At 36.3% G+C, this 24,190-nt stretch overlaps 7 protein-coding genes across 7 annotated transcripts; 5 read left to right on the top strand and 2 right to left on the bottom strand.

The window, feature by feature from the left end:
- The first annotated feature begins 26 nt into the window (after positions 1-26).
- Positions 27-5,689, top strand: LOC114519528 (mitotic spindle assembly checkpoint protein MAD1-like). Its single transcript, XM_028539673.1, has 20 exons — positions 27-138; positions 374-564; positions 1,166-1,359; positions 1,453-1,505; positions 1,631-1,702; positions 1,818-1,899; positions 2,019-2,149; positions 2,497-2,611; positions 2,867-2,922; positions 3,000-3,086; positions 3,204-3,282; positions 3,387-3,452; positions 3,616-3,705; positions 3,780-3,827; positions 3,897-3,953; positions 4,058-4,140; positions 4,528-4,618; positions 4,751-4,964; positions 5,132-5,322; positions 5,449-5,689. Exons 2-20 carry the CDS (start codon positions 507-509, stop codon positions 5,605-5,607), a joined length of 1,926 nt encoding a protein of 641 aa, XP_028395474.1. The 5' UTR covers positions 27-138; positions 374-506; the 3' UTR covers positions 5,608-5,689.
- A 632-nt stretch (positions 5,690-6,321) lies between these two features.
- Positions 6,322-7,277, top strand: LOC114519530 (DNA replication complex GINS protein PSF1-like). The gene has a single exon (XM_028539675.1). It carries the CDS (start codon positions 6,407-6,409, stop codon positions 6,977-6,979), a length of 573 nt encoding a protein of 190 aa, XP_028395476.1. The 5' UTR covers positions 6,322-6,406; the 3' UTR covers positions 6,980-7,277.
- Positions 7,278-7,460: 183 nt separating this feature from the next.
- LOC114519529 (peroxisomal membrane protein PMP34-like) lies at positions 7,461-10,587 on the top strand. Its single transcript, XM_028539674.1, has 9 exons — positions 7,461-7,658; positions 8,266-8,326; positions 8,433-8,499; positions 8,809-8,963; positions 9,058-9,183; positions 9,599-9,744; positions 9,889-9,984; positions 10,080-10,144; positions 10,284-10,587. The coding sequence occupies exons 1-9, from the start codon at positions 7,530-7,532 to the stop codon at positions 10,423-10,425; spliced, it is 987 nt and encodes a 328-aa protein (XP_028395475.1). The 5' UTR covers positions 7,461-7,529; the 3' UTR covers positions 10,426-10,587.
- Positions 10,588-10,875: 288 nt separating this feature from the next.
- On the top strand, positions 10,876-16,816 carry LOC114519227 (polycomb protein Suz12-like). Its single transcript, XM_028539318.1, has 14 exons — positions 10,876-11,077; positions 11,183-11,229; positions 11,895-11,965; positions 12,056-12,124; positions 12,291-12,346; positions 12,531-12,631; positions 14,456-14,696; positions 14,771-15,057; positions 15,214-15,561; positions 15,642-15,799; positions 15,937-16,029; positions 16,106-16,211; positions 16,332-16,411; positions 16,600-16,816. Exons 1-14 carry the CDS (start codon positions 10,981-10,983, stop codon positions 16,793-16,795), a joined length of 1,950 nt encoding a protein of 649 aa, XP_028395119.1. The 5' UTR covers positions 10,876-10,980; the 3' UTR covers positions 16,796-16,816.
- On the bottom strand, positions 12,639-14,230 carry LOC114519231 (nicotinamide N-methyltransferase-like). Its single transcript, XM_028539323.1, has one exon. The coding sequence runs from the start codon at positions 13,899-13,901 to the stop codon at positions 13,053-13,055; it is 849 nt and encodes a 282-aa protein (XP_028395124.1). The 5' UTR covers positions 13,902-14,230; the 3' UTR covers positions 12,639-13,052.
- A 17-nt stretch (positions 16,817-16,833) lies between the features above and the next one.
- Positions 16,834-20,046, bottom strand: LOC114519229 (protein N-terminal asparagine amidohydrolase-like). Its single transcript, XM_028539320.1, has 10 exons — positions 19,862-20,046; positions 19,365-19,467; positions 19,116-19,181; positions 18,765-18,873; positions 18,405-18,478; positions 18,122-18,175; positions 17,980-18,033; positions 17,707-17,807; positions 17,303-17,422; positions 16,834-17,197 (listed from the first exon to the last, which is right to left on the bottom strand). The coding sequence occupies exons 1-10, from the start codon at positions 19,943-19,945 to the stop codon at positions 17,021-17,023; spliced, it is 942 nt and encodes a 313-aa protein (XP_028395121.1). The 5' UTR covers positions 19,946-20,046; the 3' UTR covers positions 16,834-17,020.
- An 88-nt stretch (positions 20,047-20,134) lies between these two features.
- On the top strand, positions 20,135-24,156 carry LOC114519225 (general transcription factor 3C polypeptide 4-like). Its single transcript, XM_028539317.1, has 10 exons — positions 20,135-20,320; positions 20,424-20,689; positions 20,849-20,988; positions 21,171-21,512; positions 21,687-21,850; positions 22,057-22,261; positions 22,451-22,608; positions 22,801-23,035; positions 23,170-23,358; positions 23,464-24,156. Exons 1-10 carry the CDS (start codon positions 20,192-20,194, stop codon positions 23,916-23,918), a joined length of 2,283 nt encoding a protein of 760 aa, XP_028395118.1. The 5' UTR covers positions 20,135-20,191; the 3' UTR covers positions 23,919-24,156.
- The last annotated feature ends 34 nt before the right edge of the window (positions 24,157-24,190 follow it).

Consider the following 24,190-nt stretch of genomic DNA (forward strand, 5'->3'; position numbering starts at 1 on the left):
ATTTTTAAAATATCATATGCACACTCCTCATGTCTGGTCGCCATGTTGGATATTGTGGCCGCGTATGAGTTGGACGCCTGGTGACGAGGTGCTCTGGCATATCTGAAATCTAACCTTCACCAGTAACCACCATTGATGGTAACCACCTGTTTGAAACCACATAACCAGTCTCCATTTCGTCTTTTGCTTTAATTTAACTTGTGTTTAACATCGAAACGATTCTTCTCGAAATGTGGAACACCCCGGACGAGTGTACCGGAGTTGTACAAGTGTTACAGGAATATGACAGACTCACTCTACCTGAACAGGAGGAACGTTCTATTGTTGGTCGCCTAAACTTTGACCAAACACCAACTTCTAGTTTTGCTTCGAGCTTCAGGACGCAGGCAAGCAACAAGACGACCAGTTCGCTTGCTAAAAGAAGTTCTGAAGATCGCGAGAAAGATGTAGCTCTGTTGTATGCAAAAGGAAAGATATCACAGCTAGAAAATGAATCTAAACTCTTGATGACTGAGCGAAAACGAGCGAGAATTGAATACGATAAAGAGAGTGAAATACATCAAGGTTAATACTTTGTTATTTGTTGTTCTTCTTGTGAACAAATGCAGATGTAAAGCTCAGTTATTAGTAAACGTAAGTCATTGCTGAGCTAATGACAAATTTGACTGTTGCATTATTGTACGTGGGATGTTCCCAATGCTTGTTGCAAATTTGAGAGGTTGGTTTAATAGTAAAAAAGACTATTATTAAATGATCTTCTTTTCAAGGATGGAAAAGTATTGGGGGCTGCACATTTGTGCAGATATACTAGTTTTGAGTAAAGAGGGTGCATGAAGACCAAAAATATTGAATATTAGTTTATATATTTTTTTCAATTTGTACCCTCCACATAATCCTCCTGGGCCATGCTCCAAGCCTGTGACCAGACCTTCACTTGCATATAGAGTAATTCATATATGGGTCATCTGCAATACCAAGAATGCTTTCTTAAAACTCACTCTAAATTAACCTAAACACCTTTCATTTCAACATCTTTTGTTCATTGTCTCTTGTTTGTTGTCTAAATGCTCAGATAACATCCAGAAACAAACCCTAGAAAGTATAAACAAATTAAATTTCAAAAAAGCATAAATTCCTTATGTCTTTTCATTTCATTTAATGCCAGCAAACCTAAGAAGAGAGATTGAAAAGAACTCAGAATTACAACAACAGTTAAAATATGTTGTTGATGAAGAGAAAAATGTCAGGGAAGAATTGAGAAGAACGAGGAAGGAATTTGATGAATATAAGAAGAAATCAGAAGAAAGAATTCATGGATTGCAACAACAAAAGATGAAAATGAACTCGGAAATGGAAGGGGTATGATTTTTGTAGATTCGGTTTAACAGTAAACCTCATGGTGGTAGAATATATATGTCAATAATGTCATGCTGTTCATCTTATTTTGTTTAGTGTAAAGAAAGTTCTTGGAGACAACTAGCTGAGACAAGAGAACAATTGAAAAGGTTCTTTAATTTTCTACAAGTCCTCCTTGTTAATGCCAAATATTGTATTAAGCAGTGTTTCAAATGCAAATAGCTATATTACTAACACTTACATGATGAAGGATATTACTCTGACTTTTTTTCAGACAAGAAACTGAGAATGTAATTACTCAGAACAAACTTGAGTATAGTGAAAATAAACTGGACTACTACAAGAAGTTAGTATATTTAATTCGCTCTCCTCATAAGAACATTTTAAACAGAAAGCATTTCAAAGCTGGTCATTTTTTTAAAAAAAATCATTTACCTGTAAGTTAATGTATTATTTTCTAGGCTCTATTCAGAAGTGAGTAAGCATGTCGAAGAACTTCAACAGTCTCATACAAAATGTGAAGGAGCTGAACACAGAGTTAAGGTAATTAAATGGCTGTATTTACATCATTCAGAGTATCTTTCATCAAGATATTGTATACTAATGAAATTCCTACATAAAATTACTGGAATGAGTAATGACTTGTATTAATTGTTTTATAGGAATTGGAGGAAAAGCTTGCTCGATGTGAAGAGGCTGCAGAGGTTGCTATGACAATGCAGAGTCAAATCTCCAAATATTACAAAATTGAATGTGAAAACTCAAAACTAAAGGAAGAAAATGCTTATTTAAAGTAAGATTTCTTACCTCACAAACTATGATAAATATTATCTGCAGTGCCAATATCCTCGTATAGCAATATTTAGTACACCTGAGTCAAATTCACCAAAGAACTATATTGCATTCTGAAATATCACATATTTAAGCTGTCTTGACCTAGTAGCTTAGTTGATAGAACATTGGACTAGCAAACTAAAGGTTATGGTTTGATTCCAAACATGGTTGTTCTAATTTTTCGATTTCCCCTGTTGGTAACTCCTAGTATCCCATCACAATGTCAGTTAATGTACCTGAGTCATATGCACTATCACGAACTTCATATTTGGTGACCACGAAGTGTCAATTAATTTGTCAAATCAGGGCTACAAACAAGAGCAATTTGTTACTCAAAGAAAAACTGTATGGTTGTGAAAATAAGTTAAAACGAGCTGAAGAAAAACTCAAAAATCTTTCTCAAGTTGAAGTTGAATGTGAAGTAAGTAGATGTTTATTTTTATTGATCTCTTGAATAAAAGCATATTACTGTGGGATTAATGTAGGATGTAAACTTGTATTAACAACTAGGATATTTGAATCTTGTGAATGTAGAAAACGTACTGCCAAATAAGATATTACTTGTTTGCAATGAACATTAAGAATTTTGTACCTTAAAATGCAAGAAATTGTATATCGTTCACTGACTACAGAGATAGAATATTGTCACTTATTATTGTGTGTGTCCTGTATCTAGAGACAACGAGCTTTTATGAGGAAATGGGAAGTTGAAGGAGTTGATACCACAATAGGGTAAGCATTGCTTTGTTTTCAATTGTTAGGTCCAATTTTTTTACATTCTCTCATTCATTGTACTGTATGTTATGCAGATCTCCTGATGAATTACTGCAAGAAATCTCTAGACTTCAGAAAGCTCAGGTCGTGTTATTGCAAAAGCATGGACAAGCATCAACAAGGTATACAAGTAATAGGTTGGTCGTAATCTAGCGTCCCAATAATGCCCTCGCATAACAAACTCTATCTGAAAAGGTATCGTCTGTTCAAGCTGACGTGCCCTATTTCGTCTACCATAGTGCTCGAATAAGTTCAGAAGGACTACGACTGCAATCTCAAGAACTTCTGGATTTGAAATTGAGGCTCTCTGATATAGAAGTATGTCATCTCATTTATTTCTCCATTTTTTCAATAATTGCAATTTATTGCTCTTTTAATTTTTTCAATAACACATAACAGTAAAGGATTGTTTTTCATCCTAGGAAAAATATAAGGAAAAGAACGAGCAGATGAAAAGATTGAATAAACTTTTATCTCTTGTCACCACAGTAAGTTAGGAAGCTTCGTGGTCATGGAACTGTTACTCTGATTGTAGAAAGGATTTCGCCCATGTCTAATTTTGTTACATCTAATTATCTGTTACATCTGCAAAATTGGATCTTGTAAACAGACTTGCACAGTGCTCTTCATTTCTCTTGTTTTTATTTTCAGGAAAGAAATGGATGTAGACGATTATTAAGTTCGTACGACAGTGGAGATTCTACAAATTATGCAACACAACTTACAAGTCGCGTACAGCATGTGAGTTTAGCGTTTCTTACAGTAGACTGACTGCACTGCATGGGAGTATTGATTTTGTTTTCTTTGACTAACAGGCCGAGGAACAGCTGCAAGCTTGTAATAGTCACATTGAGAAATTGGAGGTATTTCATTTATGATATTCATTCTACAAAACATAAACACTTCGTCATTTCATAACATCAATTGCTTAGAATGATCTGAAGATGTCCATTGAGAGAAATAGCGAAGAGACTATAAAATACAACAAGGTACGTGCATGGTTTCCTGCAAACAGACTCTTCAAACTTCTTTCATTTCCACATACTCTTAATCTGCAATAGTTAATCCGCATTGATATTCTATTTTATTGTAGTTAAAGATTGAATACGATGTTCTTATGAAGCAAAGTGATGTTGTTAAGGGCCGTCCATCTAACCTGGAACAGGAGAAGTTGCAGTACGTTTTTAAAACATTTTATATGCATGTTTGTCATTAAACTGGCTACGAGATTGAGAAAAGTTAAGTAGTAATATTATAATAATCTGAATTACGGGTTGTCAATATGATAAAAGGATTATTTTTATTTTCGTATACACATGCACAAATCATGTGTTCATTGCTGAAGTTATACACATATTGTAATTCACGTTCCTATAATCACATGAGAGGTTTCATTTTCATTTTGACTGATGTACAGTATATACTGTACGTCCCATGTTGAGAACCAACAATATAGATTATATTGATCATCAATTTCGTAGAATACAAGGGGAATCTTAATTCTTGACAAGGCAAGACTTGTTCATTTTAAGTCATTGAGTTTATATGCTGATTTTTTTACAGAGAAGTAATTGAAAAGCTTCAGTTGGAAAACAAAGAACTTTTGGAGAAATTGGAAATACTTCAGACGAGAATTGAACAACGAAATCTACAGGTAGAAATTATGCACTAAAATCTGATATTTTATGAAAAAAGGTCTCTGTAAATAGTACAATGTGTCTGTCACAGTTGGTCGGTTTCATCTTAAACTTCAACATCTGAAAGCATGTCATGCATTCCGTTTAAGGGTGATTTTGATCCAAGCAAGGTAAAGGTGGTGCATTTCTCTCAAAATCCGTTTACACATGCGCGTCAATTGAGAACTGTCGAGGTTCAACATCTACGAGATGAATGCGAAAAATTGAGAAAAAAAGTTAAAGCTTTAGAAGAAGATGACAAATTAAAACCATCAAAGGTTGAGCAGATTGTCATCGATGAATCAAGTCCCAGTGAAGTCAGAGGTGAGGCTGCATGGCGGAACTGAATTAGCACATCGCTTGTTGTAGCTTGCAGCTTGTCTTATGGCTTTCTGAATGGAATGTCTACTTTCTGTATTAAGTCATTTCGAATTGTAGCAAGAACTAGCATGGTTTTACTTGGTTTAGACTTTTGTCTTCATTATATTTAGACTTACAAGCTCAGGTGTCTAGCGCTGAAAGAAAGAACAAAAGATTGAAGGAGGTTTTTGCCCAGAAAATTCAGGAATTCAGAGAAGCTTGTTATTCGATGACTGGTTATCGTGTTGATGTCGTTCAGGATCAGCAATACAAGTTGCAATCGATGTATGCAGAACGATCTTCAGATCATCTTTTGTTCCAGGTAACTATATTGATTTTTGTTTAAATTTTGATTTCGGCCACGTTCAAATGCATGCATGCAATCGGACTAACCAATCTTTAGTTGGAAAACCTTAGTTCACTCTACTTTCTTCTCCATCTCTTTCAGTGCAATGCTAATGGGAAAACAATGTTACTAGAAACTGATTTCTCTCTTCGAGTTAAGAATCTTATTGACCAATATCTAATGCAGTGTAATTCAATACCAGCATTCCTAAGCAGCGTTACATTAGAACTCTTTGAAAGACAAACACAAATGATGAATTAACATAATCAGAAACGCTTATGTGAGGATAATCTCGTTTTGGTGGGCTTTTTATCGCGACTCGTGGCCTATTAACGAAAACTCTGTTTTGATGTGATATGACATGATAAGTGTCCAGACAAACCAAACCCTGGATCAGATTCCATATCTCAGTAGACCGTGAGAGGTCGTCCCTGCTGATCAAGGATGGTGTAACTACCAGAGGTTTTTCTACCGCGATTAAAGTTAAACTCCCTTGTTGAATTACCTTATTAAATGTCCTGTAATATATGTATTTAGGACGCAGTATAACGTGAGAAAGTCGAACGTATTCATGCTGGAGTGCTAGGCGGTTGATATCCCGCCATTCTATACATTCGTTGTTTTTTCGGATTCGTTTGATGTTCGAGTTATCTGATAAAAGGTGTTTCTCTCCTTTCTCAGAAAATCCAGTGATTCCTTACTATCACTTTCTGTATCTTTGTGTAGTTCACAATTCTCTTCATCATCATAGCTTGAAGAAGATTCAGCATAATTTACTGACTTGCAAGTTTTTTCCCCAAAACAAAACCAGACACAATCTAGTGGTGTCCCTAACTTAAATATGCAAACAGCCTACTGGGGGATATTCACTTACGTGAGTTTTATTTGTGTTATGCTTTGTGAAAACAAAATGATATGAGTCATACAGGTATCACTCCTATGAGTGATATGTCAATCACGTCTTATCGGAAAAATGACGAAGGAACTTTTATTCTTCGGAGTGGAAGCACAGGTATGAAATGTTCTGTAATGGTAAAAATTTTGGTACAACTGGTTTGAAATGTTTGGAGAGAGGGCATTGGAACTTGTTAAGGAACTAAAGCGATCTGTTGATGGTTCTCTTCCTCCTTACAATGAGGATGGTGTGAGAAAGGTCTTAGACGAAATGGGTGGGTTGTTTGAACAGAACCAAAAGGATGTTAATGCCACAGTTGCTGGCGAGGGTGGTCATGTTAAGAGCATACACATGCGACATGTAAGCCTGGAACGAAATAAACGATGTCTTTTAGCCTACGTTTACAACAGAATGGAAAAAATACGTGATATGCGATGGGATTTTGGCAGCGTCTTGCCAGATGATGTTAAGAATAGTTTAAATGAAGAGGAACTGAACTGGTTTGGGCGATATAATCGAAATTTAGCCAAGTATATGAGGTCTGTTGGTATTGATCTTACTCTGGATAGCAAACCACCAAAGTCTCTGTATATTGAAGTTCGATGCTTGGAAGATTATGGTGAATTAGAGATGGAAGATGGAAGTGTAGTTTTGCTGAAGAAAAACTCTCAGCATTTGCTTCAGAGAGCTGATTGTGAACATTTAATAAGACAAGGAGTATTGGAACATATTATTTGATTATAAAATTAGAGAGGACCTGCTGTGGCCTCGGATGTTGCTGTTGTGACCTCATTGTTGGCTTCAGATGATAAAGTCCTTCCTTATATGTAATAAGCAAAAAAGATTTGTGTGTGATATTGTGATTGAAATTAAAATTGAAATTATGTACAAAATATTGTGTGGGTACGAAAGACATTAAAATACTGTTTTGCTTAATGGAAGTACTGCCAGTAATTATTGTAGAGCTATTGATTGATTGTCATCTCTTTCATACCAGTAATGTATGCAATTTTCATTTATTCTACTCAATCAAAAGCACACTTCACTTTTTAGTATATAATAAACCACCTTCCTTTAAAAACTAGACTGGCTGGAATTTTAAATAAGTAATGTTTTGCAGGATGATTCACAGTTTATAGCTGGGATTTTACCAATGAATGTGATGATATCGGCTGATCGAACTGATCGATAGGTCAGATTGAAGTTCAGCGCCATTGTGGCACATCATGGCGAGTTGCTCGCCTTTTTTGCAGGACCGATTTTAGGACCAATTTTTATTACAATAACCATGAGTATCATCTCAAAACCTATGAATTTAGGACCTCTTGGCGCTCTTCTTCATTTTGGCGAAGTTCCTGACTTTCTACGTCAATTATTAACACAAAAAAACCTGGTTCATGCGTTCGCCGGTGCACTGGTAAGTGAATCCAATGAACTACATTCAAATTTATGTAAAGAAAAGTCTTCTTCAGAGAAAAATTCACTATGGGTATTTTAATAACTATTAACAATTCAGCTGTTATTTAGAAATGTCTTTAAAAGGTTTATTAAAATACCAATGTTTATTGTAAAAAATTGGGCATAAAATGTTTTAATAAATATGTTTACGCAATAGTTTATACCTGTAAGTTGTAAGGCCTTATATTAGTTATATATGGCCTCAGAGGGTATAAAGCCATGCATAGCTAAATGGAAAATCCTTACTAGGACTATCTTCCATCTATTTAACCAGTGCATATGCTAACCAGGGTCAGACATTTTGCTCTCCAAGAGAATGGATTTCCTTGGCGTGTAAATCTGATCACAAATTGTGTAATAAAAACACTCTAAATTTCTTGCCTGCAGAGGCCATGATCCATATTCCTTCTTGTGACAATACATGGCCCAAATTGTGTGATATGAGCAATTTGATAACTATTTTTCCATGTGAGAAACTTGACCATCCCTTGACCTCATCACTTGACCAAGTAACGGATACTACAAAGACTTTTTTTAACTGTAGTATCTCCTTTGAAATTTTTTAGGGTGGTATAACCTCATTGTCTGTTTTCTTTCCCTTGGATACTGCTAGAACACGACTTCAAAGTGAGTCCAATACATAATCTACTTGATCATTGATGATTTTACTCATTAGACAAATATTCATTTGTCTGTGAATGGCTAATTGAGAATAATTTTTATGTGATTTTAGTTGATGATAAGAGAAAGGCCAAGACGACATGGAAAGTCGTATATGAAATTTTTGAAGAGGAGGGTTTGTAAGTCTGAAGAAAAACATTGTTTGCAATAGACAGTTCTGCAATAATTCTTGTGATTAAAGTTCATTGCAAGCTAAACTGTGACAAGACACTTTTCACCGGGGTTCCAGTCTATATAAGCATCAACCTTATACATACACTATACTGTATGTGATAGCCTGATAGGGGTATGTATGTTTCACCTGGAGTCATGATCCCCAAACTAAACAAAAGAGACATTATCCCATTTAACCAAGGCTCACTGTCTGTGGTTAATATCAATTATCACAGAGTGCAATTGTGAATTTTTTTGTTTTTATTTTTATTCAGGTCAGCATTATATCGAGGTTTGCTACCAGTCCTGTCAAGTTTATACTGTTCAAATTTTGTCTACTTTTACACATTTAATGGACTTAAAGCTGCATACATCACTAAGAATTCACCTGAAACAGCCATTGTGGATTTATTGTTTGGATTTCTCGCAGGTAATTCTGCTGCTAATTGACTAATTCATGCATTCTACTGACTTTCTGATCTGTTTCCCCCTGAGAAGTTCAGGTAATCTTTCGTCTTTTTTAGGCATCATAAATGTTCTGATAACAACACCATTATGGGTGGCCAATACAAGAATAAAACTTCAAGGTGTCAACTTAAAATCAGAAGAAATGAATAAGAAAGTTCAATATAAGTACACTGGATTACTAGGTGAGCTAGTCAGTTATTAAAATATACTATCAATAACAAAGAGTGCTATTACTCTGATCTGATCATGAAATTCATTTTCATAAATGAATTTATAATGCAATGTGTCAATATTTCTTTCAATCTTTATCATGCAGTAAGGCTTGTATCAGTTGTATGTGAGAGCACTTTATGGTCAAACTAGCCTTGCATCCAGGTGCTTTAGATACCTAAAGTAGGTAGTACAGACTCAGCTCAGCTGAGTGAGTCAGTGCAGGAGTTATTCACAAGTCCTGGTTAAGAGGCATTTGGTCAAATTCTCATTTTTTTCCTCATGTGAACACCTGAACCTAATAACTTTAATTAAGGGCAGCCTTAACGCATTCAAACTGTCCTGTGTGAATTAAGTAGAGTGAATGTAGTACTTCTTTCCTTTTAGATGCAGTTCAACAGATATTTCGTGAAGAAGGATTCAGAGGTTTATGGAGTGGAACAAGAGCATCGTTAGTGTTAGCTACAAATCCAGCCATTCAATTTACGGTTTATGAAACTGTTAAAAGATATATGCGTGGTACTAACAGAGAGGTACATTATAACCCCTATGCTTCACCATGTAGAATGAGTATAACATATTAATGCATTCTGGTATAAAACATACTGTTACACTGATTTCTTTCTGGACAAATCTTTGTAGAATTTTCATTCAAATTACTTTACTTCTTCTTTCAGCTTCCATCGTGGAAGTATTTTTTAATTGGTGCAATCGCAAAAACTGTATCAACTATACTAACATATCCTTGTCAGATTGCTCAATGCAAACAGCGGGTATTCATGTTATATTTCTGTCATGCATTATATACAGTATGAATCAATGCTTACAAATTACCATGAAGACTGGTTATTCTATGTATTCCATTTAGACTGGCTATTGGAAAGATGAGTCAAAAAGACCAAATTTTATCGTCATTATTGCACAGATTCTAAGGTACACAAGTGGTTTACTTGTGTCCTGCATCACACATTATACTTGTCCAATAACGTAGACTTGACATTTTAGAAACTAATTTTGAAATAATTTGGGTTTTGTTTGAAGACTTGTATCATATTATGTTGTGTTTTCCTAGGCAAGGTGGTGTGAGAAGCCTTTATAAAGGACTGGAGGCGAAGCTCACACAAACTGTGCTGACTGCTGCTTTCATGTTTTTAACATACGAAAAAATACTAGCATTTGCCTTTTCTTTACTTGGTGTGGAGAGACAGATATAGGGGAAATTTATCAAAGCGCATATTCAAGTCAGAAGTGGAATTAGTGATAAAAAATATTACATTTTTATAGATTTTGTTGTATTCTTCACTTGTACTTAATTCAGGCTGACTTTCATGTTCAGTAAAAACAAATTTGTTCTTGGGCAATGAAAAGCACCCAACTAACAATAGATTACATTTCCAAACTATTGTTTTGTGAGCACTCAAAAAAATCTGGGAAATGTCCATAGGTTGGGATTAGGAGTAGATTCAGGATTAAGGCTAACCATAACCAACCATAAACCTAATCTAATTCAAACGTTAATCCAAACCTAATCTAATGCAAACCTAATCTTAGTGATTAAATTCGTGTATTTAGCAAGATCAAGAGCAGGATCCGAAAGCCCGCGGGATTTTAAATACTAAATCAGGGGGGGTTAACTTCAAAATTCTAATCCACGCTGCATGAATAAAAACAATGGCGCACGTTCCCTCGTAAAACTGAGCAATTCCTTGTGATTTCTTTTACGTGCTGTTCACAATATCGTACGGAAAATTGCATTTAGACTATCTAAAATGTCGGACAAAGGAGAAGCGGTCAATATGGCTGCGAGAAATCTAAAATTTGAACAGTTGCGGAGTGACCATGAGACATTTTTACGTACCTTTGAAAGTGAGTATATTAAATTTCTTATTTCAATAAATATTTCACGCACCTTAGCTTTTTGTCGAAAGTATTGTGGTCTCCTTTTAAAACTTATTTTTGTTCCTTTTCAAGAGCCTACACAGATATACCGGTTTTTGAGAACACGAAATATCATAACAGTAAGTTTGAAAATTATGGTAATATTTCAGTAATTTCACAAGCAAACTTGTCTTAGTTGTCTAGAGTTAATGTGATACCAAATCTGCTTTTGCCAAGTATTAAGTTATATTAGTATCATAGGCTAATAAGATTGTAAGTTAAAACCATTTAGGGAAGTTTATTATAAAAACACTGAACCTTTAAAACCATATACTACAAAATTTGCTATAATCAGTATAATGTGTACATTAAATAAATGTTTTCCAAAATTTGTGTTGATGCATGTTGTGTAATACAATAGCATTCTTTGTGTATAACGCCATTGTTTCAAAGTACTAGTGGCAGTCTAGGGTATACAGGGTGTCCTAAAAAAATGCAATTGGCAATTCAAATTTTGGGTTTTGAAGTAGGTTACACAAAATGTTCTTCTATGGCACATCTTAAAATCACCGGTTGTTCTTGTAAATAGATTTCTTGCCCTAAATGCTTAAAAAATCTATTGTTGAAAAGACAAATGAGCAGGCTTTAAAATAAGGTAATTCTTGTTAATTGGCCAAGGTTTTCATTTAGCAATTTGGCTTGAAAGGTTAATTGCAATTTTTTGGAACACCCTGTGTATCCCGCCACAGGGCTATATAATTATTTAGACCTAATTGGAATGGTGAATGTTATTTTCTGTTTGTAGCCAATATTCTTACATAGAAATCTCTTGTACATGAGACACCGCAGAACAAAAAATACTACCAAAGAACAGAGGTAAGCCTATTGTGCAGTATTTTACTCTAATGACAACATGCATAAAGTTGGCCTGTTCAATTTCCTTAGAACAAAATCTATTCTTTTTAGTGGGAAATTTAAAGTTGATGACTTGTTAGAAAAATGTGAACAAGGAAATACTGGGGATTCTCAACTGAGGTAGTGATAATAATGTAAATTCACTGAATTGTAGAGCTAGCAGATAGTGCCAATGAATGTAATAATTGCATTGAAATTTATTCATAGATCTTTACTCGATGCGAATGTGATGCATTCAATGTGCAATTCCTGTAGCTATTATTCAACTAATTTGTATAATTTTCAGTTCAGAGAAGAATGGATACTTGAACTTGACTTTTAAAGGTTTCTTTCGAGGACCAGGTATACCAAAGCTATAATTTTCCATTTGGTTTAGTACTAATACAAATATACATTTATTCATTTGGTATTAGAAAATAAGTGATGGTAATTATTTATCCTCTTGACTTTATTTACTGTCTAAACTATGCAGACCCTCTGTCTTTCCACTTTATCTTTCATCATTTGTCTGTGTATTTGTGTTTAGTACATGGAGAGCTTCCAACACCTTCAAGTGAAAATCTTGCAGATCAAAATCTTGTTCCTGCTGAAGTATTCATTGTCAAAGTTTGTCACAAAAGAAGAAAGGTTTGTGTAATGCTAATCCTTCAGCTAGAAGAAAGCAATATAGATCTGTCTCTTTAATACCTGTTTGCACTGTTGATTGAAATGCTTGATGATGTTTCAAATTTTATACATTGCACTTTAAAAAACTGAATGAATGAAAAACAATATTTAATCAGGGATGTCCAACTCAGCAATAACTGGTTTCAGTGGAGCCCTGGTACAAAATTACAAATACAAAAATGACAAAAATGTATACAAAATTACAAAAGTTAACATGCTATACTACAGTAATATATCCAATGTATCAATGTATGAAAATACTTTATCTAGCTATCTTGCTTTAAGGAATTTCTTAACATCCATTCTAAACTTAGGAAAACTTGTTTCAGTTCTAAGTTTTAATGGCAACAAACTGTTTTGTTGCAAAATCTATTCAGTGTTTTTACATAATTTTTCTTCCATATGTAAAAAATATGAATTTAGCATCGCAAACTTCTGTGTCCTTCTGAGGAAATATTATAAATTTTTCAATGGCCAGTCCTGCCTCCTCCATTGCTTCTTTCACCATTTTCTCATTCATTGGAAAGTTATTAAACATTTCTTCACCTACAAAATAGAACGATCCTTCCAGAACCCCGCCCATATAAAGAACACCATTTGGTTTTAATATTTTTGCGAGTTCCCCCACAGAGCTTTTGTAATGCTCTTCAGAAGACACGCAGGATTCCAGGCACAAGCTTGTTGATACAACATCAAATCCTTCAGCGACATCTTCATCTTCTAGTTCAACTATCGGTGTTTTTGTCACATCACAGGCCACGATGCTTTTAATTTTTCGCTTCAGCTCTTTGGTACGTTTATGAACGGCTTCGATCTTTTCTTCATCCGTCAACGCAACAAAACTTTCCTTCAAACTCTCGTCTGCCTGTTCAAGCTCTTGCACTACGATTTCAATCAATGGTGTCCAGTCATGAGCGTCCGGCTCGCCAGCAATCCACGATCTCACAGCTTGTCTGTTAGGCTCTGTGTACTCGGAGAACACGATGCGATCCACATATGGACAAGCGACGATGAGATGAGCTATCGAAGGACCGCCACCATACTCGAGATATCTAAGTTCGACTGAGTCGTTTGGTCTTTTGTAATTCCGCCAAAATTCGTGAAATGTATCGACAAACAAGAGCATAGACCACTCGTCATTTTCGCAACGTTTATACTCTTTAAAGTACTCTAGGTAGATCTTTGGATCAAAATAGTCATGATAATCTTCTGGGAACCTTAGCTTTGCCATCAGAAATAAACTTGTAGCAGGTAAAGTCTAAGATACTTGCTACCTTTTAAGATTCAAAGCGCCGGTAAAACAAGTCCCGTAAAAAAATATCAGTTTTTTTTAGTGTAACTTATATCTGTGATGTGATGTAACCTTATTGCGTTCGACGAAGGAGAATGCTTCCTAATCGTGACGTCACGGCTGGATGCTATGTCGTTTTAAGATCTTTGTGTGGCATTTGCCTCGCTTTCGTCTTGTAACTCCACTATCTTTAAGTGTTTGGCAATTTCGCTTTTCCGCTGAGGGTGTGTGCAGTCGTTCAAGCATTAAATTTTATACGGCGAACGTGAAACACATACGGCAAAGCTGAATTAGCTGCTTTTCTAAATACATCAGAAATAGCCTATTGCTTTCTTACATTACTGATGAACATCACAAGTTTTATGCAGAACGTTTGTAATTGCCCCACACTTAAAGATAGTGGAGTTAAAACACAAACTTTGTTAGCGGTTTGGCGTTTGCCATAAAGGTCAAGCTAAAGGTCTCTATTTACACCCAGACTGTTGTTTTTTTAGGAAAGCAGTCCACAGATTATCCAAGAACGTGTTGGCCGCTGTCTCGTTCCTCATAATCCCTGCACAGATCAGGAACCAATACTTGAAACATGCAGTGTTTCCATCCCTAGATCTATATTTAACCCTAAAACAAACCGAAATATTCGTTCCTTCATTCTCACCCTGGAAGTCAGTGTCCCTCTTATTGAAACTGGGAAGAAAAAGAAACGGAAGAAAAGCGAACAAAAAACTGAAGTCAAACGTAAGCGTTAGTTCACATCAGTTTTCACTCATCGTTTCACAGACGTATTGATGAGTATGTTCATCTCTATGTAGAAAAATCAGAGCCTTCTGAGCCACCTAGCAAACGTCTCCGAGGTCAGCGGGCATCTTTGAACTCTGAAAATGAACAGCCAGAGAAGCCAGAAGACCTGGACACTAGTCTCCAGACTTGCGGGGCAGTGTCTGATAAGATTATCTACTTCACTGAGTTGATTATCTTTGGTAACGAGCGAGAGTGTTTGTTGGTTGACGGGGAATATGAACTCGTGTTACATGATAAAGGAAATGGGAAACAACGCAAAAGAAAACAGTTGTCATGGGAAATTGATTATAATGGGAAGGTATGTAGTTCACATAATTGCTTGTTTATATACTACTTTATATATAGTGGTCAGAGCACTGGATGAAGTGCCATAAAATCATAAACTGGATTGTTCATATGTTTTTATCAGATAAACGTTATTTTGGTTTTCAAATTTTGTCCTGTTCCTTTGTAGCTAGGACCGTTTGAGCTGTACGCCTTTGGACCAACGTTGAAATTCTTACTTGCTTGGGAAGGAAAACCTTTGTATACAAGACCAAGCAGCCTCCCGTTACGAGAACGTCAGCTTGATTCGAATGCGAATATGGAGTTGACCACAGTTGCCTCCACGGATGAAAATGATAAGGAGAGCAGAAAAAGATTACGAATATTCTACCAATTCATCTACAACAATCATACCAGGCAACAAACTGAGGCACGAGATGATTGCCTTTGTCCCTGGTGTGGTGTAAATTGTGTTCGGTTATACAGTCTTTTGAAACATCTCAAATGCTGTCATGGCAGATTCCTCTTCACTTACGCAGTAAGCATCGTAAATATCCAGTTTTTATTCAATCAAAACTTTTTTGAGACGCGTCTGTTGAAATGTTTGATATTTTCTAGCCTCACAATAAAGGTGCTCGCATTGATGTGTGTTTGAATGAAAGTTATGATGGATCTTATGCTGGTGGCGTGGAGGACCTTAATGAAATGGTTGGCTATGCTTTCAGCCGAGATGGACCCGTTCGGAGGACGCCTTACACTGCTGTTCTCGTATGGAGGTAAGATAGTCGGTGGTCTCTATGTATATCTCTGGAGTCATGAGATGTTCAGCTCTCTATAGAACCTGAGATGCTGTTTGGGTATCCAGTGAGCTCTATATAAAACTCGGAGTAATTTAATCTTGCTTCATTTACAGGCCAAAACGTGGCAAGGAAAGCCTTAATGAGTTTCTAGAACCTGACGAGAGTGACGCTGATGTAGCAAGACCATTCTTCAATGGTCACAATAGGTACGTTTCTGGTTTCCCTGATGCTTCCAGTTTTCTCAACCTTGTTACTAACTCTGGATCTCCCTCATATTCCTAGAGTGTACTTCCATTCCAACACTTGCCTTCCAATGAAACCTGATGACTTAGAGTTTGACAGCGAAGATGAAATAGACCCAGAATGGCTGCGGATTAAAACACAACAGGTAGACACTCTTCTTTCCCCATCATCTAATCCTCGTTCACACCTCAGAGTAGACCCCCTGCCCATCCCTCACTTATAGGCGCGCAGAACACGTGATTCATTTGAGTTCTTTTTACTTCAGATGATAGACGAATTCACAGATGTCAATGACGGCGAGAAAAAGCTGATGAAAATGTGGAATATTCACGTTATGAAACGAGGGTAAGGACATCTCGCGTTTGTTAAGGAGCCTGGGACATTCCGGGATATAACTGTTTAACGTATTGCAAAACGTATCTAGCGTTTCATGATTTTAAAGCTATTAGCTCTGGCAAAGCGCCTGGGAAAGAATGGTATACAATGAGTTACAATGAGGTAAAGTGGGGTTAAAACTCTCTCTCTCTTTTTAGATATATTGCCGACCTGCAGATCCCAGAGGCTTGCAAGACTTTTGTACGTGAGTATGGAGATAAAATCGTGCAGGAAAAACTTTGTAGGAATTTCATTCTTCATCTCGTGAATTTAAATGATTTTAATATCCTAGGTAAGGCACAATTATTACAATCAATAGAACTCTTAGATGAAATACGATATTCGCTAGACTAATCTATTCTAAGGGCATACCAATATAATACTTTTGTACAGTTTTTAACATCGTAGTTTGTAGTGTAGATGCGTGAATTTTTCGGCATTAAATATTGAAAATTTCATCTTCGATTGTTTCGGCTAAGAGTAACGATGATATTTACTTGATGTTAAGACTACAATAAGCAGGAAGCATCAAACAGAAGCAGGCAGCGTCTTTTAGACATTTCATCATACAATGTCATATTAACTGTTATTTTCAACCAAACACCATTCCCTATTGTCGTTGAGTCTAAATCGTCTTGGTTCTCCTCGCGGAAAGTATTTCTGAAGGATGTTCTGATTCTCTGCAAGAAACTGGAACATTTTTCTTAACTTCTCAGCAAAATTTGGAGGCTCGCAATGAGGCGATGTGGAAAAATTCTAAAAGAAAAAATGGAAACTAATTTGTCTTTGCATCTCAGTACGCGAAACATTGCTTATGGGGTGACGCGTGATGACGCGTTCATCAAGAAAGGCTGTTGTTACCTTCAGGATTATTTCATCAGAGAGACTTGCGCGACTCATCGCAATTTCTTTTGGACAGAAAACATCAACTGGTTTGATTTTGACTTCTTGAGTTAATGAACTGTACACTTGGAGGACTTTCTGTAAAGATTAGGAAAATCGGTAGGATGTTCCACCTTACGCTGATGAGGGCTTTTTCCCCGCTTTCGTTTCATGATGGGATGAAGTTAAACCTCTTGCCATAGAAGATAATGACGAAACTCGAGAGTTTTTTTAAATTAGAAACAAACTACGGAGGGGAATACACCCTCAAAAAAGAGTCGCTCATATCTCTTCTTTGTTGTCCAATCCTGACAGACTTGATCATGCAGAGGAATATGATTTGATGAAATGCGAAGGTCTTCTTCATTCAAAGTCACCATTACCTGTTCATAGCTGTGTATAACACAATGTCTCAATATTTCATCTGGTATTTGGCAATCAAACTGCTTCACAGGAACCACCTCACCACTTTGTACCAAAACACCTGCAAATGATGAAAACTCTCAATTTACCAAAACAATGATATAATATATAAGAAATCTTTCAATCTTTCTTAAAAGCTAACAGTTTGAGTTGTACTGACATAGGACTAATTTTAGTTAAAAAACATTAAGACACTTAATTTTCCGTTGAATAATGGGATTTTCATTACAAACCTAGTCCGTAAATTATTGGCACATGTTTCCCATTCATTATTGTATCATTCAAGTCTAGATGAATAAAACTAGTTAGGTAAATAGACAGAATTCCATGCAGAGCACAACAGAATGCAATGTTTAAGGCTTTGACACAACCTACTACACACGCAAGTACAAAGCAGATCAATTTCAAATGCAGTTTGACATGCTCCACCTAAGAAAGATTATAAAAAGGTTTGATCAAAGTTGCTAGTTTGAAAGAATAACAACAAGAGAAACCAATAGGTTTAAAAATTTCTCTATTTTCATAATATGGTTTTTGTCAGTGGGTAAGATATAGAAGTTCCTTGTTTTATAATATGAATTTCCTATTTCAATTCCTGAATTAAACATTTATAAAGATATATTAAGCTGCAAGAATATTTTTTAATGACAACACTTACGTAAAATTTTCATAAAAACATCTTCTGAGCTTTTACGACTGTCTGAGAATCCGCCAACAATGTGCATCTCAATTCTGTTGAGAAACATTTTGAACTTGCATTGAAATATGCTCCGTGTACTGATTTGGGTGCCGTATTCCATGGCACCCAACAGCTCTCGGCTGACACTTAAAATGCATTTTATTTTTTGCGCTGCTTGTTATTGGCCTTGGGTTAGACATAGTTGAATGCTTTATAGTAACACTCCTGTATAGGTGGAATGATATTCAAACAGAATTCATTGCATGTGATTGCAGAAAACATTACTGTGGAACTCCTTATGCATTAAACCAATTACACACAGTATTACAATTTACCAACCTATTTCCTTTGTGCTCTGGGACGTGATCTTGAAGGGATGCAACCATCTCTGCTAAAGCTTCTGAGATCCCAACTCCATCAAAATGTGCCAAGCTGCATACGCCTGAACCTACAGAGTGATTGAAGTTGTTATATAGAACCTAACCTAATAGCTATGCAAGGTAAAAATTTTAACACAACCTAGTCAAAGATGGGGTTGGGAGATAAAGTTGAAATAGTTTATAGGATGTGATTGCTGGAATAAACTTTTTAAAATGTTGATAAACTTTGTAGAATGTCAATCCAATAGTAAAAATAATAGTTTTAAAGAAGAAAAGGTAAATTCTATTGTTGATTTATCTTATGTTTTACCTTTATGTCTTAAAACAACTATTTGGCATGTTGTAGCACTGTCTGACCCAATAATGTCAACAGAATCTAAAGTAAAATTAATGGCAAACTGACTTAGATTTTAAGAAAGAGATTTCTAATTGTAATGAATGAATGAAAGACTCCATGGACCATAGACTACCACAGAGGTTTAGCTCAACAAGGAGGGCATGTGCACTAGGACTCCTGACTTGGAAGGTCCTCATGGAAGTGCAAGTACTTGATGCTCACTGTCATTTGGATAAACTGTTCCATATTCACGTTGCCCAATATAAAGAATGGTTTCATTTCCGAATGTCCTCTGTTCCTTGGATGCAAATTCACAAGATGTTTTCTGGAAGAGGATTGAAACAAGAAAGATGTCATTAGGGGAGATTTTGATAGGAGAAACATTAGAGAGAGAGAGAGACCAAGAGGGCTTAGACAAGAGGGAAGGACAGCACAAGCAATTAGCAATAGAGAGGGGCATATTGCTGCAGTAGGGTAATTACATAAAGTCGTTATAACAGGGGCTGAAGATTGAATAATGAGGGATATTATTCAGAAAGAAGAAGATGGAGAAGAGTTGTGCGAGCAAGGGGAGTTATTGGACACGGGAGGGATAACAAAGGCAATATTATAACAGGTAATAAAGACTGAACACAGCAAACATACAGCAGGGTTGACGAGCACGGCTGACAGAAGAAATAATTAAATCGAGTTCTATAGAATTTTGTGGTCTGTCGTACTTCTAATTCCGGAAAGTCTTGCATCAATTCAGCCGACGAGTTTATAGAACTCGAAACAGCTCGTTCACCAACAAACAAAGGCATCTCAAAACAAATTTTATACAAACATCTTTATGGATAACAAAACATCGCAATTTCACGGATTACATACGAATTATGATTATTAGTCTGAATAGTTTCGTTTTCATTTTCATGAATTACGAACGTATTACGACGTCCTACCGAAATATCACGACACTTCCCGATTGCCCACGTGTGGGAATAGAGAAAGAAATTACGAAGATGGTTTTTGGTTCTACTGTAATCAATCAAATCAATATCATTTAAAAAATGGCTGGAGCAAATTCAAAGGTGATTCAACGGATATCTGTCCATCATAGATCGTCTAACATTGATGGTATTTCATGGTCAAAAGACAACAGACTGGCAGTTGCTACAAACTCGTTTGTAAACATAATTGTATCCTTTAAATAGTTCTAGTTGGTTAGGAATTAATTGTCTAGCTGTTCAGAAGTGTGCCAAATTGGGATATATTTCCTTGACAATACCACACTAACCACAGAACATCACTGGTGTACAAACTGACGAGAAAAAGAAAGAAACAAGATTACAAATCAAGCGAAGTGCTATTGCTGTTGATAACAAGCCCAAAACAACTGATGTAGATTTTGATTTCTCCATGACCAGATCTGTGCCTTTAAGTGCTGCTCCATATTTCTCCACAGCAATCTTAGACCCTGCCCTAACCCCAACGATATTGAAATCTGCTTGTTATGAAGACGTCACATATGCTAAATGGTCTCCAGTTGGTTGTGATCGTACTGGCAGGTGTATATTATATTAACCTTGTGCAAATAACATCATACAACTCATTGAACAACAGGATATCAGCCTTTATCAGAATAAAACCCCCTTGTAGTTTCCAGGCCTGCAAACTATAGTTTCGCATCAGCCAGTTTAAGATGATTTATTTACATGTTTGTTTAGGTCTGTTTTAGCTGTGCTTTTTCGAACAAATAAATTGGCCTTGTATGTTGCTGACAAGCAATCTTCTGACGGCTGGTGTGAAATAATGGATTTAAGTTCCCGGCACTTTGATGAAATGAAACAGGGTAGTTTCTTTAAAGGTGAGGCAAGGTTATAGCCACATTACTTTCCTATATGTTTATGTACGCATTAACTTATATTAAATGAGGTAGCTTAACTGAATGTTGTGTTCCAAGTCAGACTCTACAATACTTATATTCACTTTTGAGTTATGTTCTCAAGTTTCTTTTGTTTAATCTTACTTTTGCCTTGATTTTTTAAGACAAGATGAGTATGAAAGGCGAGTTGCCTAGTGACTTTAGGCACAAAGTCGGCAACCAAGATATGTGGAAAGAATTTTCAGAATGGCAACGAAGAAAATACCTTTTGAATTTCACATGTATTGAGTGGTTTCCAACAACAGTGGACTGCCTACAACAAACTACTAATGTCTGGAGAAAGTTTGCTCTTTTTTCTACCATAGTTAGAAGTGGCCAATTGTTTATCTGGCAAGCACAGTTACCACTTGTGAAAAATCATAGCTTTATGCACAGGACAGTGGCTGCTTACACCTCATTGTTTTACCCTAGTTGTTTGGCATGGTACGGAAACAACGAATCTAATGGTATGCAATAAATTATATTTTATAAACACGTATGAACTGAGTGAACTTAGAGTTTAACACAGACAGACATGCATTTTTACATAAATAATTTGACAAACTTTAAACTAATCTTCCAGGCTGAGGTGAGGTTAAAATCAACCTGGGTTTATAAATTGACCAATTTTTTTATTTTAGTCTCCTACCTTGGTTGTGGCAATGCAGACGGCATTATTAAAGTATTTTTGGTAAAGATAACTCCTACAGATGCTGGGATACCAGGAGTATCCATTGCTAAAGCATACAGTTTCTTTGAGACACCTGATGGCATCAGTGTTGACTGTATGGCATGGTATTCTAAGGTATTCTGCCACAACCATTCTGATAATGCTTATAGATCATTAATGGTCAGTTTACAACAATGCTCAGTTTAGAAAATCACAACTAGAATCTATTGAGTGTAAATAATTGTGCATTTTAGCATAATAATTGCTGAAATGAGATCACTATTATTGCTTTCTTGAGAAAATCTCCTTCATCCTCAAGAACTCTGTTCTTTGGTATCTAGGATAACAAGTTGTACTTGGCTTGCTCCAAAGGTCCACATATAACCCTGTTTCAAACCCAGCTAATGAAGGAAGGTGCCTTATCTAAACCAGTTAAACAGGTTATTACTGGTATTCATTTGTTAAATGTGACTGGGATAGCAATCTCACCTTCAGGAATGCTCTTCAGTACCAGTGCTGAGGGCAGTGTTCAACAGTTCCAAATCGGTAAGTATTTGAACTGGATTGACGATCGCAATGAATCAATGGGGTAATTTTCGGTCAGTCGACCGCCACATCAACTGTCACCACTACAGTTTAGGGAGTCTTGTTCCCAACCCAACAAGACCTACAACTGTTCGGAACACTGTGGTAATCACAGGGTAAACTGACGTTGTATAATCAACTTTTTTATAGGAAGTCGTGTTCGCAGCACAGCGATGGATTGCGAGACTCTATCTGGTCATGGTTATAGTGGCATCGCCATATCTCCTAATGGTGTCTTTATTGCGCTTTTTGAAAACAAACGTAAATTGTTTCATTACAAGAAGAACGCCATTGATTCCCAAGGCGAGGTATGTTTTCATAAGAAAACGACGTTATATTAATAAGAAAATCTTTGTAGGATAATACAGACGGTAGAAAGCACGCGGCTTTCTCTCGAGGGAAATCAATCCTCAAAGTCCTCGTACTATTTTGTTTTTAATTCCATCTTTACACATTGGAAGAATCAAAATGCTCCTCAATCTTATGTTATCTTGTTTCAGATTGCCGTTATCTCGCTTTTATCCAAAGAGGAGAACGTTCAAGACTTGATGTCAAACGCATCAAGCGTTTCAGATGTTGTTGAGATAAGAGATAGATTCATTCATCAAGAGTTGTCCAGAGCCGATCTTTTCGACACCGTTGTTCTACCAGCCATTCTTAGCAACTTCTCTCAAGCCTATCTTCAGTTTCTTTGGAACTTATTTTCTTCTGATCCGAAGTTTAAGAAATACTCAGGTATAGTCTAAAAGATCATCTCAACTCTGATAATAACTTGTATATCATTTCTAGTATATAACAAAGTCCCTGCTCGCATAAACGACTATGAAAAAAATACGACGAACATCTTATCTGTTCACTTATAATTTCAGCACATGAAGCTGTCGTGCTCGGCTCGTGTGACGACTTGGTCAGTGAAAATCACATCGAGTTGAAAAGCTTGTATCGTGTTGAAAAGATTGAAAAACAAGTAGCAACACTGTCTATGGAAAAAGCTCTGGAGTCCATTGTAGAATACCACGAAGCAAAGAAGACGTCAGAGAAATACATTCCAGTCGCTGGTAGGTGGTTGAAATTTTGGTGAGATGCGGTTAAGATTTTAAAATGATTTCTTTCACATTTTTTCATTGCCACCACTAACTAAAGATCAACTGTATTTTTCACAGGAGACATGACGGTTAAATGTATTTGCCGTTGGCTCGCCCAGAACAACTCTTCAAGCTCTGTGGTTGTTGATTTGTTGGAAAAGGTGTGGTCTATCACCAAACGTATTACTATGGTGAATGACACTGAGGAGGAATCTTGTGGATCAAATATGGACAGTGATGTATGCAAAGAGATACTTGATGATAATGATGTATTTGAAAACTGCATGTGTGGGCAACCAATTAGGTTAAGCGAAGTGAGATTTGGACGATGTTCCGTTGGACACATATGGCCTCGTTGCTGTGTGACGTTCAAATTACTAGATGGTACAAACGCTCGAGTTTGCGAGAACTGCAACGCGCATGCTCTCAACAGACATCCAATCAACAGCCCGTATGAAGAAGACTGGACTAAGCATCTCTTAGATGTCACGTCATCGTGTACATATTGTGGAGCGTGGTTTGAGGAGGTTTAATTCAATACATTGTTGCAATAACTAAACAATACAGATCATGGTGCTCCATTGGGACCATCAGACCATGGTTAATGTTGTATATAATTTCATAGCGGTTGAAGATACTAAAAGCCGAACAAATTGTGTTTTTCCCCCTATATTTTAAATGGCTCTGAATGATAAAAAAGATAAACATCGAAAGACGTATTAAAAAGTGACATTTTAGGGGAAAATTTCCTGTATTTTGCGCGTCTTTTTGGTATGCGCAGTTGGTTAAAATACGTTTGGTGCGC

Source organism: Dendronephthya gigantea, unplaced genomic scaffold, assembly GCF_004324835.1.
Source record: "Dendronephthya gigantea isolate DGI-Jeju-01 unplaced genomic scaffold, DenGig_1.0 000013F, whole genome shotgun sequence".
NCBI lineage: Eukaryota > Metazoa > Cnidaria > Anthozoa > Malacalcyonacea > Nephtheidae > Dendronephthya > Dendronephthya gigantea.

Coding starts and splice junctions, on each gene's coding strand:
- LOC114519528 (XM_028539673.1), top strand. CDS start 507: ATGACTGAGCGAAAACGAGCGAGAATTGAATACGATAAAGAGAGTGAA. Junction 2,612..2,866: donor AAGTTGAAGTTGAATGTGAA/GTAAGTAGATGT, acceptor TCCTGTATCTAG/AGACAACGAGCTTTTATGAG. Junction 3,828..3,896: donor GTCACATTGAGAAATTGGAG/GTATTTCATTTA, acceptor TCAATTGCTTAG/AATGATCTGAAGATGTCCAT.
- LOC114519530 (XM_028539675.1), top strand. CDS start 6,407: ATGTTTGGAGAGAGGGCATTGGAACTTGTTAAGGAACTAAAGCGATCT.
- LOC114519529 (XM_028539674.1), top strand. CDS start 7,530: ATGAGTATCATCTCAAAACCTATGAATTTAGGACCTCTTGGCGCTCTT. Junction 8,327..8,432: donor TGCTAGAACACGACTTCAAA/GTGAGTCCAATA, acceptor ATGTGATTTTAG/TTGATGATAAGAGAAAGGCC. Junction 9,985..10,079: donor TTGCTCAATGCAAACAGCGG/GTATTCATGTTA, acceptor TATTCCATTTAG/ACTGGCTATTGGAAAGATGA.
- LOC114519227 (XM_028539318.1), top strand. CDS start 10,981: ATGTCGGACAAAGGAGAAGCGGTCAATATGGCTGCGAGAAATCTAAAA. Junction 11,966..12,055: donor AATACTACCAAAGAACAGAG/GTAAGCCTATTG, acceptor TATTCTTTTTAG/TGGGAAATTTAAAGTTGATG. Junction 16,212..16,331: donor TGCGGATTAAAACACAACAG/GTAGACACTCTT, acceptor TTTTTACTTCAG/ATGATAGACGAATTCACAGA.
- LOC114519231 (XM_028539323.1), bottom strand. CDS start 13,901: ATGGCAAAGCTAAGGTTCCCAGAAGATTATCATGACTATTTTGATCCA.
- LOC114519229 (XM_028539320.1), bottom strand. CDS start 19,945: ATGCCTTTGTTTGTTGGTGAACGAGCTGTTTCGAGTTCTATAAACTCG. Junction 18,479..18,764: donor CCAGAGCACAAAGGAAATAG/GTTGGTAAATTG, acceptor GTTTCTCAACAG/AATTGAGATGCACATTGTTG. Junction 17,198..17,302: donor CTGATGAAATAATCCTGAAG/GTAACAACAGCC, acceptor TTTTTCTTTTAG/AATTTTTCCACATCGCCTCA.
- LOC114519225 (XM_028539317.1), top strand. CDS start 20,192: ATGGCTGGAGCAAATTCAAAGGTGATTCAACGGATATCTGTCCATCAT. Junction 20,321..20,423: donor ACTCGTTTGTAAACATAATT/GTATCCTTTAAA, acceptor CACTAACCACAG/AACATCACTGGTGTACAAAC. Junction 20,690..20,848: donor GGTTGTGATCGTACTGGCAG/GTGTATATTATA, acceptor ATGTTTGTTTAG/GTCTGTTTTAGCTGTGCTTT.